Source organism: Ambystoma mexicanum, chromosome 10, assembly GCF_040938575.1.
Source record: "Ambystoma mexicanum isolate Mex_15411 chromosome 10, UKY_AmexF1_1, whole genome shotgun sequence".
Taxonomy (NCBI): Eukaryota; Metazoa; Chordata; class Amphibia; order Caudata; family Ambystomatidae; genus Ambystoma; species Ambystoma mexicanum.
This window is the reverse complement of record NC_090932.1, coordinates 259,187,114-259,204,992: the sequence shown is the minus strand read 5'-3', so window position 1 is coordinate 259,204,992 and position 17,879 is coordinate 259,187,114. Positions and strand designations below refer to the sequence as shown.

Here is a 17,879-nt window from a genome sequence, read left to right as displayed (position 1 = left end):
ACCTGATACTGGGCGATCTGCTGCCCCTGTTTCCTCCCACAGTTGCTTGTAGATATTTATTGATGCCTGTCTGCCTGTTCCTCCCTGTGGCAAGCTACCCGCCCCCTTATATAGATCCCTTGCAACCTGCTCCCTTCCCCTTATGACTTTTAAAGTGCTCGGTTGCTTCCGAAGCTAAGTCCTTGCTCAATAAATACAATAATAATAATCATATGAATAATAATATGGGTGAACATTTTAAGTTTCAAGCTATAAGCCAGAAATTAAGAATCATTTGCCCTCTCAATTATAGACATGCACACAGTGCATCATTCTTTACTCACCAAGCGTACATTTTCCCTCACCAAAAGCTAGTGACAGATGCACATTTTGAGACCTGATAATATTCATAGCGCACTGCAACAACCCAGGTGTACTTTGCAAGGCATGGACCAGTGGTCCTGGGATGACCTGGCTAAACTCAAAGAGCAGGTACTATGCCTTGAGATGACAAAAAGGGAAGACCTAGTGGAGCATCACATGACCATATTTGTAAGGGTGTTGGGATGTGTGAGGAAATACAGACACCAAATCAGACTACGCCTTGGAGCAGTCCCAATCAAGCACAGAGGGAAGGACCTACTACAAATGCTACAAGATGATAAAACCATTGAATCAGCAGAAGTGTCAGCATGGTTAAGGCCCATATTACTAATTAAGAAACCCTTGTGTAACAAGCTTCATGTTTACTTGAATGGCACCGTCTTGGTTCAAGGCCCTCAGGCCAACTTTCTCTTTGATAGACGCTTCCCACGCATCATCAATTTCCTCTCTTCTGCTGCTGTCTCTTCTTTTCCCTACATGGCTTCCTTGCCTCCTCCTGCTGTCTCCTCCTTCACATCCTTGCCCTCTCCTCCTTCCTCTTCTGCCCCTACCCAGGCTTCTTCTACACCTTCGCAGGGCGTACCTCTGATTTGTAGCCCTCCCCGGAAGTCTTTCAAGGATGACCACTTTCTCCATATTGCCACTCTAAACTCTCGCTCAGCTGCCAAACACTCCTCTGACATCTGCCACCTTCTTGAAGAACTTGACCTCGATGTCCTCTGTCTCACTGCGACATGGTTCACGGCCTGCTTTGTCACAAGGTTTGACACTCTCCTCCCTGATGGCTACAAGATCCTCTCCGTGCCCAGACCCAACCGTTCCGGAGGGGGTGTAGCCATGATCTTCCTGGAGTGGATTCCTGCCTCTGTCATTCCTACACAGGCCTACTCCTCTTTCGAATGCCTCATCTGCAGGCTCTCTTTCACTCCTAGCCATTCCCTTACTGTGGCTACCATCTATCGGCCACCTGGTCATATCTCCTTGTTCCTCTCTGAGTGGGCGGACCTCTCCTCTTCCCTCCTGGTCTCGACCACTCAGCTCCTCCTTCTTGCAGACTTTAACATCCACCTGGATCCTTCCTGTCCTTCCTCTGGACTCTTTTGTGGCCTCTGCAACTCTCTCTCACTCTCTAGCCTTCCCTCTGGCCCAACTCACTCTGCAGGGCACACTCTGGATGCTCTGATCTCTACAGCCACAACGCCCGTCGTATGAGCAGGAGCTCCGACCCCACTGCTGGAGCAGTGGATGACCCCCCGGATGAGCCACTCTGCTCACGGTAAGCCTGTTGCTGCCCCACTGCTAATTTGGAAGTTTTAGCAACACGGCACACAGCGCTGCCGTCCCCCGCATCCCGAAGTTGTCCTGCATTACAATTTAAATTTATGCCCACACAGCGTGTGCTCAGCCGCTGCACATGCTAATCCTTCCGAAGTGCATCCGACTACCACAAGGGTTTTGCTCCTCTAAGGTGGCCGCCTGTAATTCAGGTGCTGCCCCTCCTCCTCTACTGTGAACCAGCCGGTGGAACCACGTCGAGGATTGGCTGGAGCCTTCCTGAAATCCTCTTTGTGATTCGACGGCAGGCGAGAAGCCGGCCCGCCTCCTAAGGCCAGGCTACCAAGGCTTCCTGTCCTAAGCCTGTCCAGAGACTGCCAGAGCCCAGGCCCTAAAACTCTGCACGCACGCCTTTTTGTTGTCGGTTTCAAGAACTCAGCTCACGCTCCACCGGCAATACACAATCCGGTAACTAACAACGAGAACGCTACATCGTGAGTACTGTGATCAATCACCTCACTTGAAAGACAGACGATATTATGACCCACATCAAACATTGTATGCATGCTCCCTGAAACCATGTCTGAATACAGCGCCTTATGCACACATAACCATGCGCTCAGACCCAAGCCCTAGAGAAGTTACACGCTGTCTGCCACACCTGTAATGCTTGGTGTCCCTCACTATTACAAATGCCAGCACACGGTATTACTACCTCTAAATTAAGGGTGCCACGCCAAACCTGAATGCTGCCTTACTAGCCCTCACCTCAAGAGGGTCACTTCAACCTCACTGTATTTTGGTCTATAAATGCTGATTTAATCCTAGATGTTGCCACAAGGCACTGTATTGCTAAAGTGCTGCCTCAACCCCAGTTGCTCTTGTTGTATTTCTGCTGCACCTAGCCTGTTGCTGCGCCGCAGGGTACTGTATTGCTAATGTGTTACCCAATGCCACTGTATCCTAGACTAGGCGTGCTGACCCCACTCTAGATGCTACCACGCTACTTCTCAGCTTAGTGTCTCCCACTGTATTTTGGTCTAGAAGTGCTGATTCAAACCTAGATGTTGCCACAGGGCACTGTATTGCTAAGTGTCTCCCATGCTCACTGTATTTTGGTCTAGAAGTGCTGATTCAAACCTAGATGTTGCCACAGGGCACTGTATTGCTAAGTGTCTCCCAAGCTCACTGTATTTTGGTCTAGAAGTGCTGATTCAAACCTAGGTGCTGCCACAGGGCATTGGACTGCTAATGGGCTACCTAATGCCACTGCATCTTAGACTAGGTATGCTGGACGGTAACAGTAGAATTGCTCACCTGCTCTTGTAATCTGCCTCACATTGCTTGCGCCTTACTGTTGAACTATGATCATGCCTCATGCCTTTATGCCCATCTGTTCAGCCTAACCACCTATTTGAATTGTGACATCTGCTAAATTGTGATAAGGGCTCCCTGCCCATTTGCGTTAGCCTAACGCTGGTTCGCACTACGCTAACTGTGCCCCTTACATATGCCTACAAATCCGTGATAGTGCTAAATGCCCTAACCAAACCTAGCATCAGTCTAGCATTCCCAACTTTCTGATTGTGTCCTCTGGTATATTGTGCCTACGCCCTGGGCCAACCTACCTTTAGCACTCCTAAAATGCACACTACTAGGAGCCCATTGACCTGCCTTATTCTTGCTCTAGCCACTACTTTGTTAATAAATATATTGGTAAACTATCATCCCCCCACCATTATAATAGCATCATACCCACCTGATACTAACGCAGAAAGGCCCTCCAAATTAATCATGCAAGAACTACTGCTATCACAACCATGCATGACTCCTATTAGAAATAGTAGACTCCGGGCAAGACTGTCTAAATTGCATGAACCGCTTGCCAGAACATTATCACCTAGTAACAACAGATCTCATCCTTCACCTGTCACCGATACTTATAAAGCCAAAGGTAACCTACTACAAACAACACAGAACTCATCACCAGCTGGCTCACCCTGCCATACTCTCAAAGGAGCTTTAATAAATGCTAGATCCTTGCTCGCCCATGCCATTGAGATATCGGAGATTATACAGTTAGAACAACTAGACCTATTAGCAGTCACTGAATCCTGGCTGCACGCCGCTGCAGGCCCAGCACTGTCATTTGCTATCCCTAAAGGCTACACTATCCTAAGATCAGACAGAACCGAGGCACGAGGAGGAGGCATTGCACTCATTGTAAAAGACAACCTACCAATCAGATTTATACCACACCTGGATACTAATTCTTGCGAGAACCTATCAGCCAAACTTAACCTAAATAGTACCCAAACTCTTACAATTCATCTAATATACAGGCCACCAAACTCTATTGGAAACTTCGAAGATGACTTATCTAATATCATATCAAATAATTTAAAAAACTCCTCTCAAGTCATTCTATTAGGAGACTTTAACTTAGGATATAACAACCCAAAAGATGCACATGCATCTACTGTGGCAAATATCCTCACAGAACAAGGTTTCACCCAAAAAGTACTTGACCCTTCACACTCAAAAGGAAGAACTCTGGATTGGATAGCGGACCATAACTGTAATGCGACTATCTCCTCCAATTCACCTGTGATATGGTCAGACCACCATCTTATAACTTTCACCCTCAACACTGGGAAAACTATTGCCCTGCCTGCTTTACCAGCTCCCCCAGTCCCCACTCGCAATAAAAAAAATATCACTTGTGACAAACTACTCCCTCTTATCTTACCCACCCTTAATGCCCACCCAGAAAACCTGGGACCAAATGCCCTGATCAAAGAATTTAACAATACTATGACCACTTCCCTAGATACAATTGCGCCACTTAAACTCAGAAAAAGCAAACCCAAGGCTCACCTCAACTCTTGGTAAACACCCTATTTAAAAACCCTACGCACTAAAAAAAGATCATGCCAGTCACTATGGAAATCTCATCCATCTGAAGAAAATAAAACGAATCTGGGCGCCATCTCTGCCCTCTACAAAAAAGAAATTCTCCTAGCCAAACGTGAATCCTACAACACAAGAATAGCCCAAGCTAACTCTAGTACTAAGGAACTCTTTGTTATCCTCAAAGAACTTGAAGCACCCATCCCTGTACCCGACAACTGTATTAAGGACAAACCTTGGTGTTCGAATATCCAACAAGCATTGACAGGTAAAGTTGCGAACCTTCAAACAAAAATTAAGAATAAAAAAGCCTCACTATCAACCAATTCGCCCAACAATATTACCTTAACCACTCCCACTATTTCTGACACATTACCCCGATTCAAATTCTCAAAAGTTACTATTCTCAAAACAGAAAAGACAATATTCTCACTCAAACCATCTAACTGTCATGGTGATCAGTGCCCTGCCCAACTCATAAAGGACGCAGCCAGAGAACTGTCACCTTTTATCACTAAATTGATTAACGCATCATTCAGGACTAACTCCATCCCCACTAACCTTAAGGAATCCTGGGTGCTCCCCTTACTAAAGAAACAACTTTAGACCCTCTAATTCCCACTAATTACCCACCTATTACCACGGTACCATTCCTTCTGAAAATCATAGATAAAATAGCTTATCTACAAATTCAAAAACACTTGGAATCTAATCATCTGCTAGGATCTAGACAATCAGGCTTCCGGCCTCAACACGGGACTGAAACTGCGCTAATTGACTTGAAGGCCCAGATCGATGACCTCAGGGACAAGGGCGACCTAGCTCTCCTCCTGCTCCTGGACCTATCGGCCGCCTTCGACCTGGTCGATCACCAGTTCCTGTGCAGCCACCTGGACTCGGCAGCATACTTCTCCCCAGAAGCCATTGCTTGGATACAATCCTTCCTCAGTGATCGTACCATGAGAGTATTCTCTCCCATTGCTTCAGCTGACCCTATCCCTATCACGTGCAGTGTTCCCCAGGGTTCATGTGTCTCGCCCACCTTATATAATATCTTCACTAAGCCCCTTTTTGATGATTTGGATCATCTGGGTATCACCTACACTAACTATGCAGATGATACGCAGATCCTCCTACCAATTACTGGTGATTATGAAAAGGATTTGGCCTTAGTGAATAAGGTTTACCTCATCATCCAGGCATGGATGGCCTCCCATGGACTATGCCTGAATGATGACAAGACAGGGATCATCATCCTGGGTACACAATCATCTCTCAAAAAACTAAGCTCAAAATATTCTGCCTTTAGCGTCGACAATAACATCATTACAACTGCTAAGGAAGTAAAAACATTAAGATTTTACTTGGATTCTGCCTTAACGTTTAACAAACAGGTAAATACGCTGGCCCCGGCCACAGCCTACACCTGTAAATTAATCAGAGCTGGCAGAGCCTTCCTTTCAGATAACAGCTGTATCACCCTTGCTAGAGCTCTCATACTATCAAGACTTGATTACTGCAATGCCATGTACATTGGGGCGAGCAAGCAAACTACTAAGAAAATCCAACTCCTGCAAAATAACGCCCTTAGAGCTGCGCTTGGAATTGCCGGGAGAGGCCATATTTCGGACATCAGAAGAGCTAATAACTGGCTGTCTACAATTGATAAAATAAAACTTAAAGTCGCCTCCCTTACTCATAAATGCCTAAACAAAGCAGCCCCTCGCTATCTTGTGGACAGAATCATTACTAAACCTGAGACAAGACTAACTAGACATTCCAATACTAATTGTCTCCTGACCCCTAGATTCAAACTTGCCAGAGTGGGAGGAAACAGTTTCCAGGTTAAGGCTACCCAACTATGGAATTCACTCCCTACCCCACTCAGACTAGAACCATCTTACACAAAATTTCACCACAACCTTATAAAAATGCTCAAAGATTCTGACGGCTAAGTGAGATTCTGGCTTCAGTCCACTTCACCTACAATTTACCTTCCTCTACTTCGGACCTCACTCGGTATACCCTTTGTAAAAATTTTGTATAAACTCATCCTGTATATATACTCTTTGTGCAATCACCCTGTAAAATGTAAAAATGTGTTTACTGTAATTATGCTTTTTGACTTTATATAATAACACTGCAACTGTAATGTCTTTTTTGTACAACCAAGCTGTGAGTAAACTTATGTGATGCGCCCGACTACCTTTGGGTTTGGTGCGCAATACAAGTAATAAACTAAACTAAACTAAACTACAGACCTTCCCCTTTCTGTCCCTCTCACCACTCCTCTCTCCTGGAGTTATCACTTTCTCCTCTCCTCCTAGCTCACTCTCTCCACCCCCCAGGCCAAGCCAACTCCAGCATTGCCACCTACCTTCTCGGTTATCCGACCCATGAAGCATGTGTCAGTTGAGGCTTTCGCCGCCGCTTTCTCACACCCCTCGTCCTCCTTCGGCTGACTCACACCCTGACACAGCCCTTTCTATGCTCCAATCTGCTATATCTGATACTCTTGATGTTCTTGTCCCTGTCATTAGGATCTGCTTGAAGCCCAAAGCTAAGTGCAACTCCTGGGACGACTCAGATCTCGCCACCCTTAAACGCAAGTGTAGGGTGGCTGAGAGGAAATGTCAGGCTTCTTGTACATTGTCTGACAAACTGGCCTGCCGCCTGCTCCAAAGGCAATACCGGCTCTCTGACTGCACCAAGAAGAAAGCCCACATCCAAGCCCGCATCTCTGCGGCATCCAACAACTCGGCTGAACTCTTTAAAATGTGCAGGGAGCTGGCTAATCCTGCTGCAGTCTCTACCTCTCATGTCCCCTCCCAGGCCCTCTGCACAGCCCTGGCTTCTGATTTCATCTCTAAAACTCAGGACATGCTGTCCTCTCTCTCTCTTCCTCCCCTCCTCCTCCTTCTACGCCCCTCTCTTCCTCATGCCCTTATGTGGCCACCTCTCCTCCCTCCTTCTCTGCCCTTGCCCTGTTCTCCCCAGACAAGGTCTCTAGACAAGGCATATCTATGAAAGTCTTGTCAAAACAGGTTCTCCCCTGTTCCTCTAAAACCATCAAGGACCACATTGCTGCTCTCTGCCACAACTTTCAGTGCTTTGCGGATGACACTCAGCTCATTTTCAGGCTCCCTTCAGCCACTTCTTCTCCTTCTCTCATCTCTGACTGCGTGTCCGCTATCCAGGAGTGGTGTGCCGCCAACAATCTCTGCCTTAATGCCAGTAAGACTGAGATTCTCCTCATCAGCACACCTGCTCCCTCCTTTCCTGTCGCTCTCTGGCCAGCCGCTCTTGGCCCTCTTCCTTCTCCCACCTGTGAGGCTAAAAACCTCGGGGTCATCTTCGACTCCACACTCTACTTCTCTGCTCACATATCTGACGTCTCTAAGAAGTCACACTATCAGCGGCACCGCCTCTCCTTCCCCCAGAAGCTCACTGTCTCCAGAGCTCTGGTTCTCTCTAGGCTGGACTACTGTACCACTATTGTACCACTACTGGACTACTCTTTCTAAACATGCCGGCCTCTGCAACTCATCCAGAACAGGACTGCAAGACTTGTCTTTGGCTTCAGGCCCATGGATTGTATCTCTCCAGGACTGAAATCTATGCACTGGCTCCCAGTGTTAAGTTCAAAACCCTCTTCATTGTCCACAAGGCCTTCTGGGGCCTAGGGCCTCAATACCTCCAACTCTCTCTTCCTAAATATCTTCCGTCTCAAGCTCTTCGCTCATCCGCCTCCAACTCCCTCAGGGTCAGTCGCTTCTCCAAGCAACGAGTTGGTGGTAGATCTCTTTCTTCAGCTGGGACCTCCCTCTGGAACAGCCTCCCTGAAACTTGAGGAGAACCATCTCTGGTTCCGGATGCACCACAAGACCTTCATCTTTGCTTCTGCTTTTTCTCCTCCTCTCACCTGCTGATTTCCGGACTGAAACTGCACTGGTCACCTGGCTACACTCTGATCATGAGCCCAGGTTCACTCCCCGCCAGCTGCACACCTGTACTGCCTCCCGGGCAACCCCTGCACTTGGGGGCTGTTTCTGTATCCCTACAGTCCCCACCAGCTCCTGACACTACTCCTGCACTTGCCACTAGCTGACCGCACTTTAACCTTCTGTTTTATTTATTTCATTTATTCTTTACTGTTGATCCTATGTATTGCACCGCCTCCTCTCCCTTCCCCCCCCCGCATTTACCCTCTCCCCCCCTGCCCTGCACTTGCGCGATGTCAATGTCACTGGGCCTAGTAAGATCACTGTCTTTGTCTTCCCTCTGTCCCCCCTCCCTTGCCTTGTCGCACCTTGGAACACTTGTGTATAGGTGCGTTATAAATGCCATATCATATCATATCTCTGTGTGGTCTTGAGGAGCCTAAACAGTGAAATAGACACTGGCCCTCATTACAACACCGGCGGTAACCAGTGGCGCTATTAGCACCATGGTTGCTGCCGGTATTGTAACGAGTCCGCCAATGCTAAATGGGGAAATACCGCCCCATTCCAAGGTTGGCGGGGCGGTAATTCCCCATTTACCACTGGCCTTTCCCCATTCCCATTTTTGCCCCATAGGGCTCAATGGGACTGGGGAAGGCGGTAATTACGGTACCGCAAATTGGGTGCAACCACAATGGGGTTTCCCCGCCCGCGGAGGCAGGGCAAACCAACGCTGGAGCCGACAGAGATATTGAATCCCCTAACTAATGCTCAAACTACTCCTGTCTTTAATCTAGCTCGGATAGATCTCTCAGAATCTGAATTATCTGTATTGTCTAAAGGTTTATCCTTCGTACCAACATCTCCAACAGATTGGTACGACTCGGAAATGGAGATACGCACCTTTCTCCGTAAAGTGAGATTGAGAACCTTTTTTCAGGAACATGATTTGGGTGCACAGGATGATGAGGATGACACTGGCCTTCACCTGCCCCCAACATTCACCCCATCTGATAGTCAAGTCCCCCATGACCTCCTGACGTTTGAAAGATGCGTCTTAGAGGACCTGGATCGACTGAAAACCAGAATCATGAGAACTAGACATAACCTCTCCGCAACAGAAAGACAAGCTTTGACGTCACTAAAGAATAACACAGATATTGTCATAAAACCATCGGATAAGGGAGGGGGTGTAGTTATCATGAGCAAGAAACAATACAAAGACATGGTACTCCTGTTACTCAACGATAGGGAGAGCTATAGCATTTTACGCAAAGACCCTACCAAGGACCTCTGTCAGGAAATAAACAACGCAGTTGCCTACGCACAAGAAAGAGACTGGATCTCAGAAAAGGAGGCAGCCTTCTTGAACAGACCATCAGGGAGAACACCTTGTTTTTATGCCCTACCAAAAATACATAAAGACCCCCTGAATCACCCTGGTTGCCCGATTGTTTCCCGCTGCGGCTCCATTCTGGAGCCCCTCTGCAAGTTTGTAGATCATTTTTTACAGCCAATCAGTACACAAACACGCATATATGTAAAGGACACAACACATACCATCTCAATCTTTGAGGGCTTACCTTTTGACCCTCGAGCTCAGTTTCTGGTGACAATGGACATTACGTCCCTATACACTAACATCCCCCAAGCTGAAGCTATTGAATGTGTTCGAGAATGGCTATCGGCTGATTCAAACCCCCATAAGACCCTGATTAACTTTGTACTGGAGCTTATGGAGATTGCATTATGCAAAAACTTCTTTACCTTTGATAATGTTATGTATCTACAGAACAAAGGTACCGCCATGGGTGCGGCATTTGCCCCCAGCCTGGCAATATTGTACATGGCCAAATTTGAGAATGATTATATCTTCTCTGACCTTAACCTATGGCAGACTCAGATCAGCAATTGGCACCGATATATTGATGATGTGATTTTCACTTGGACCGGTACCGATATTGAGCTTAAAACATTTTGGACATGGCTCAATACTTGCAATCGGGATATACAATTTACCATTGATCATAGCAATGCAGAGATTAACTTTTTGGACTTAATAATCAGACACAAAGAGGGCTCCCTACAGTGTGACCTCTACCGTAAACCTACAGACAGGAATACACTCCTGCACTATACTAGCAACCACCCAGCCCACACCAAGGACAATTTGCCTTATGGACAATTCCTCCGCATCCGGAGGAATTGTACCTCGGTGGTGGACTACAAACAACACTCAGCAGCTCTCTCCAAGCCTTGCAAGCCCGAGGCTACCCCAAAAGACAACTCGCACAGGCCAGGAAACGGGCACGTAATTCTAATCGAGACAACCTCATCCATCCGGAGCAGGAAAATTCCCCGCTCATTGAGGATTGCATGACATGTGTGGTAACCTTTGGTAAACACACTGCACAACTAAAGAAAATTGTCAATAAATATTGGAATATTGCACGCCTGAACCTACCGGGTGAGCAGTCCCCGATGTTCGCTTACAAACGCGCACAGAATATAAAAGAACACCTGGTTCACTCCCTTTACCAACATTACTCAGTGGGCGGTAGCTCCCGCACGCTCCATCCCCTGCAGGGTCATCATCCATGCGGCAATTGTGTTGCTTGTAAATTCACCAAGAAGATGCAAACTTTTCCGATTGGTGGACGACAATGGACCCTTAGAGATCTCTCCAACTGTAAAAGTCAGAATGTCATTTACTGTATTGAGTGCCCACGTGGACTTAGATACATAGGCCAGACCACCCAGACAGTCAGTACCCGCATCTCAGAACACCGTTCGAAAATCAAATGCAAAACACTGACAGCCCCCCTAGTGGAACATTACCTTACCATGCACCACACCCCCAATGATATCCTGTGGTGGGTGGTGGAAAGAGTTAAGGGTGGGCCTGATATTCAGACCGCTAGCAGAATTAGCCAAGGATTTCTGGCATTTTTGTCTGGATCATCAGATTTCAGTTACAGTGGAATACCTTCCCGGTCTCTCAAATGTAGTCGCAGACTGGTACTCCCGCCATTCGACAGATTACAGCGACTGGAGGATCAACAGAGAGGTTTTTCTCTGCCTCCAGGATCTCTGGGGTCCAATGTCCATAGACCTTTTCGCCTCCAGACTCAACTCCCAATTACCAACATTCTACAGTTGGAGGCCGGACCCAGCAGCAGCTGCGACAGACGCATTCCTGCAGTCATGGTCCCAAGGAATAATGTATGCCTTTCCTCCTTTCTCCATGATAGCGAGGACCCTGGCGAAGGCCCGTCAGGAGCATGCAGATCTGATCCTTATAGCGCCGGTCTGGACATCTCAGACCTGGTATCCAGTTCTTCTGGAACTTTCTTCGGATTCTCCAATCCTACTACCCCAGTTTCCAGATCTCCTATTCGATCCATCAGGTCAGCGTCATCCTCTCCTCCTCAGCGGATCTCTGACCCTAGCGGCCTGGAGGATTTCAGGTCAAGATGGAGGGTCCCAGGCATGTCTCACAAAGCGATCAATCTCATTGAGGAGAGCTGGGCCCCTACTACCCTTAAGGGATATTCCAACTCTTGGAGCATCTGGAGCTCCTGGTGCCGAGAGAAGGGATTACATCCAATTTCAGCACCTGTAGAAGAAATTTTCAGTTTTCTAGCATCCCTAGCGGAAAGAGGACTTGCCTACAGGACTGTGAACGCCTACCGTTCAGCAATTTCCGCAGGTCGTGACCTGATACAAGGAGTACCAGCAGGAGAACACCACCTCGTCTGCAGGTTGCTCAAGGGTGTGAGACTTACTGTCCCACCTCCAGCTCGCTATGACAAGCTTTGGGACGTTAATAAAGTACTGAAACTTTTTTTGTCATGGCCTCATAACGAAGAACTATCACGTAGGGCCATATCCGGCAAACTCACTACCTTACTCTGCTTGGTATCCTGCAGGAGAGTCTCGGACGTCAGAGCTCTAGATCTAGCAGGCACAGCCTTTTCTCCAGATGGCATTGTATTCCATATCCATAGAAGAACGAAGTGCAATTCCAGGGTGATTTCTTATCCCGCCTTTAGAGATCAACCTAATCTTTGCTTGGTTAAATGCTTGTAAGTCTACGAAGAAAAGACAGCTTCACTCAGGACCTCCCCTTATGGGCAGCTACTGATAGCTCTGCGTGAACCGCACAAAGCGGTATCAGCACCGACCTTAGCACGCTGGGTACGCTGGACTTTAGCTCAAGCAGGGATCGACACCCAGCACTTCGGAGCCCACTCCGTTAGAGGAGCCATGGCCTCCAAAGCCTTTCAGTCAGGAGTTTGCCTAGAAGACATCATGAGGATGGCAGATTGGGCAAGCGAATTAGTATTCAAACAATTCTACCTGAAAGCGGTAGATCAGCCGTCATCCATTGTGGTAAGTAAGCTTTAAACAAGCATAATGGGACCCTCCGGTCTTGACATAGAATAAAGATTTTCCATAATAACTTACTAGAAAGTCTTAATTCTATTAAAGACACGGAGGCGAGCATTATCCCATCCGGCGAGAAATGACAGCATATTACTTGATGTTGATTATAGTCTTAATATAAATGTTAAGGTTTGGAATTTATATGTATTGTATCAGAATAACTCCATGAATTTCTCTCCCTCCCTGATAAGGGATCTAGGGTTGTCATATACAAGAAACTAATGTTTCCCTTTCTTTGACAGCGCCTACAGACAAGTACGCCTGATTACGGCCCGACGCAAGTCGTTCTACAAGTTGGCTACAGTAATCTTCTTCTATGGACAGCCAAGTTTGCAGCCTCGAAAGAGGAAGTGACATCATGTTTAGGACTGTTTATGGAGGGGATCTAACTACTATTGGTGGACTAGGTCACATGTTGGGGGCCTCTAAATGAACTGGAGCAAAGCTCCCTGGGAATGCAGTTCCTTCAGAGACTTCAGTTATGTTATGATGTTATTGTTATATTTCCATGCTTACTATTATATATTTGGTACATTTGGGTGCACAAATATCTTGCTGCTGAGCTTTTTCTTTATTCCGAATTAAAGAAAGAGAGGCATAAGGCTCGCCTCCGTGTCTTTAATAGAATTAAGACTTTCTAGTAAGTTATTATGGAAAATCTTTATTCTACACATGCACACAGCACAACATTTCTGAATTTCCTACAGTAAATTATCACTAGCCAATGGCTAGTGGGGGGTGGAAGTTTTGAGCCTGTGGAGACATGCAACACGTACTAAAAAAGCAATATCGTCCAATGCCACGCCGCCCTGAACCATCACAGAGACACCCTGCTTACAGCCAGGGAAGCTGTAGCAGCTCATAGTCACAATAAATTCTGCCACTGTAGTTTACCCACTTCAATTAGAAGATGTGCATGTTTGACTCCGATACAAACCATTTACAATACAGAGCACACACCTCTGTCCCCGTTCTGTACATATTTTGAATGATTAAGAAAGCAAACTAAACCAATAATGCTCTATGGTAGGCAGGAAAGCATTACAAGCCTCAGACATTCAAAGAGATTGGGTCTCAATCCAACAAACCCTCAAAAGGACCAGAACAAGGTTGAAATGTAGCTCACCAAAATATTTGAAGCGCGGTGACAACTATGTTCTCACTAACAACAGTAGAGTATGGAACATCAAGAGAGGGGCATTAAAAACAAACAGAATAGAACCTCTGCAGACAAAGGGGAGCACCCAATCTGAAATTGCGGACCTCAAGCGAGTATGCAGACAATGACAAGATCAAATGAAACCGAATAAGAACATGAGAACAAATAGTTGCATCCCCCATTTTGTGCTGTTCCAGTCCTCCGTGGCAAATAAAAATCTAGGTGTGCTTTTTAAATTGTTGCATCCCCCTGTTGTGCTATTTCAGAGCTTCTTGGCAAATTCAAATCTAGGTGTGCTTTTTAAATTGTTGCATCCCCCATTTTGTGCTGTTTCAGTGCTCCTTGGCAAATCCAAATCTGGGTGTGCTTTTAAAATTGTTGCATCCCTCATTTTGTGCTGTTTCAGTGCTCCTTGGCAAATTCAAATCTATGTGTGCTATTTAAATTGTTGCATCCTAAATTTTGGGCTGTATTTGTGCCTTTGGCAAAAGTCAAACCTAGGAGGGTTCTTCAGTCTGTACACCGACTGTCTTCCCTTGCACACCTCCTCCGCTGTGCCTCCCTGGCTGCTAGGTCATGTGAGACACCAGAAGTGTCTCACCTACTAGTGCCCAGGGATTTGTCATCTGGGTGGCCAGGACACGGCCATCGCTTTTGGATCCAGCTCCTTGGGGTGGACCAGTGAGAGAGGATAACTTGGATGAGGGGTCTTCAGGGAGTGGGAGTGGGACACCGAATGGTGAGACGCGGTATCCCCTTCCCTGTAACACTTTTACCCCATCCTACCAGGTAAGATATTTAGGAACTCAACCCCCACCCCCCTTTACACACAAACACTTTCTCAAGGACAGCCCATTATGAGAGAAAACGGACTAACACCTGAGACATATACCTGACTTGTCCCAATACAATGGTCAGACAAGGTCAGGCAATTACTGACCGTAGCACACACCTGACTTCAATTAAGCTTCCCCACACAGATAAAAGGCAGAGCACGAGAGCACACTCTGAGCAAGGCAAAGCACACTAGGAAACAGCAGTTCCATGATGGCAGTTTAACGAGAGAAGACAGCAAGACAGAAGGGGATCGCAAGGAGGGAAGGTCCCTTGACCTTTTTCGACAAGAAACTGTTACGTTCATAAAACCTTGAGAATAGAAAACACAAGACCAGGAAACCAGGCTGAAAAATCCTGCATTGTGTGTCGGAGGTAGCAGGGGCCCTCCCGCTTCGATAATCAATGCAGGGAGAATCGCCAGCTGCCGTGGTACTGTCCTTGGCTCCAAGAACAAAGCAACATGACAGCAAAATCAACACGGCCAGTGAGTTGGGGAGACCAATACAAGACATGTCTGTGTTGAAGCCAAGGTTTCAAGCAGCAACATTGTATGGCGAGCGCTGGAACAAACATTGTTTCAAACGCGTGTGATAACCAATGCGAGAATAGTAACTGAAGATGAGTGATTGAACTTTGAAACCAAGATACAATACCTTTGACAGAGTGGTCCGGCACTGTGTGTGTGCCTAAAAGAAGGTCTCTGTAAGGTATACAGCTGAGAGTTGACAAAAGTGAAAGAGTGGCAAAAGGATGGTGAAATGAAGTGGTCCTGCGATGGGTCAAGCAAAATCCTGTGCACAATCGAAAAGCTTTGATGTTGATACAGTAAAGAAAGTTTATGGCAAAGTAGATAAAGTTGATCCAAGCCCGGCAGAGGGAAATCAATTGAAAGCTTTGGGTTAAAGCAAGTCTGTGTTAAAGTAGATAAACTGGTCCGAGCCCGGCGGAGGGAGACTGATTGAAGATTTTGTGTCAAAGTGGATCTGAGCCCGGTGTAATAGGATCTGGGGTGAACATTAAATTACCCAAGAAATTGGATATGTGAAAACCCTGAGAATATTGTGTTAAAGTGGATATGAGCCCGGCAGAAGGGGGATCCGAAGTGAATAGTAAATCACCTAAGAAAATTGTGTATATGTGAAATACAAAAATGACAGGAACTTTATTGTTTGTTTGTTGCAACAGCCCTCTGAAAGAAGAGACTTTGAATGGCAAAGAGATTTTGGCACAGAAGGTAAGGATGTTGAGATTTTGAACTGCACCCTCGTGCTAGAGAAGCCAGAGGCTGTGCTAAACTCGAGTGTGCTGCCTTGTCCCGTGCGGAAAACGTGGGGAAGGGAAGCCTCCTGCTTGAATATCGTGACATATGATTTCTTGCACACTTTTCTTTTGCACAACATTGTTTCCCACACTATTTGTATTTAGAGGTAAGGATTGGCAATAGGTTTATTAGTATAGGCCCTTTTTTATTTTGACAAGACACCACTAGAACTGCGTTATTATTTGATGGTCGTTGCTTGCTGCCATCTTTAGATTTAGGTTTAGATAGGCGTTTTGCAAACCCAATTGAAGTTCAATAAACACCCTTAAACTGTGGTCACTTGTGTCTGTCTTAGTGTTGATACCATGGCTTCCTTACAGTCACATGTTAAGTTTCTGTGCTCTGTGCAACTCCCTTGCCTATCTCTCTTACCCCCACTAATCCCATGGCACTCACCATCTCGCAGAGCATTTCCAACTGCTATTCTATCTCATATCCTTCCTCTCTCACGAACTATGGAAGAAAAAAGCTGAAAAAGCTCTCCTGGACTCTAACCCAGTCATTCCCATTGCTGAGACCTACGTCAACGCCACTTCCAGAGAGACTTTCACAGACATCCTCTTCACTGTCCCCTCTCCTGAACTATGGACCCCCCATCTGGTCTTCACTCTTTCTCTTCTCTCCTCTTCACCCATTAATGGTGGCACTAGATGGGAAGCTCTCCTTGCATACTTCCCATCTTCTAGGTACATCATTAATATCTATCACAATGGCACTTTTATGGTCCAAGGCTCTCAACCTGCTCCTCTCCTACTCAACCAGTGTCTGCCTTCTCTCATAAACTTCCTCCCTTCTCCTGCTACCTCTTTTTCCCCTGCCCTCACTTCCCACCACCACTAATGGGAGTACCACGCCTCTGTACACCCCCTCAGAAAACCTTGAAAGGTGGTAACCAGCTCCACTTAGCTACAACGAATGCCCGCTCTGCTGTCAAACACTCCTCCATCTGTCTCCTTCTCGAAGACTTTGAACTGGACTTCTTTGCTCTTACTAAGACATGGTTCAATGCAAGCTCTGTCACTGCTCTTGACACTCTTCTTCCAGAGGGCTACAAAATCCTCTCCAAAACCAGACCCAACAGGACTGGAGGTGGAGTGGTCCTGATCTTCCCTGAGTGGGCCCGGCCTCCATCATTCCCACCCAATCCTAATCATCTTTTAAATGCCTTGTCTGTAGGATGGGGATCTCCCCTACTTTTGCTCTCACCCTCGCCTCTATCTACAGAAGCCCTGGCCCTATCTCCGTCTTCCTCTCGGAACGGGCTGACTTTTCCTATTCTCTTTCCACATCTTCTTCTAAACTCCTCATCCTTGGCGACTTCAACATCCACCTCGACTCTCCTGAATCAACCACCTCTCAGTTCCGGGTTCTGTGTGACTCTCTCTCTCTCATTATTCTCCCTTGTGGCCGGACTCCCGCTGCTGGCCACACTCTTGATGCTCTCATCTCTGGTGACATGCCTATCTCTAATCCTGTCACCAACCCTCTCTACTGGTCTGTCCGCTCCCTCCTTTCCTCCTATCTGGGGCCTATTGGCCCTCTATCCCAGCCACCCCCTGCACTGCCAGCCTCCTTCACCGTCATTCAACCAAAAAAGCGAGTGTCAGCTGCTGATTTTGCCTCCACC

At 46.8% G+C, this 17,879-nt stretch overlaps 1 protein-coding gene across 1 annotated transcript in view; it reads left to right on the top strand.

Annotated features, from left to right (window-relative positions):
* LOC138491336 (dysbindin domain-containing protein 2-like) overlaps positions 1-13,484 on the top strand; it is a 554,316-nt gene extending 540,832 nt beyond the window's left edge. The window contains exon 4 of the mRNA XM_069617813.1: positions 13,178-13,484. Coding sequence (XP_069473914.1) covers positions 13,178-13,200 — 23 coding nt within the window. The 3' untranslated portion in view covers positions 13,201-13,484. The remainder of the gene's footprint in view (positions 1-13,177) is intronic.
* The last annotated feature ends 4,395 nt before the right edge of the window (positions 13,485-17,879 follow it).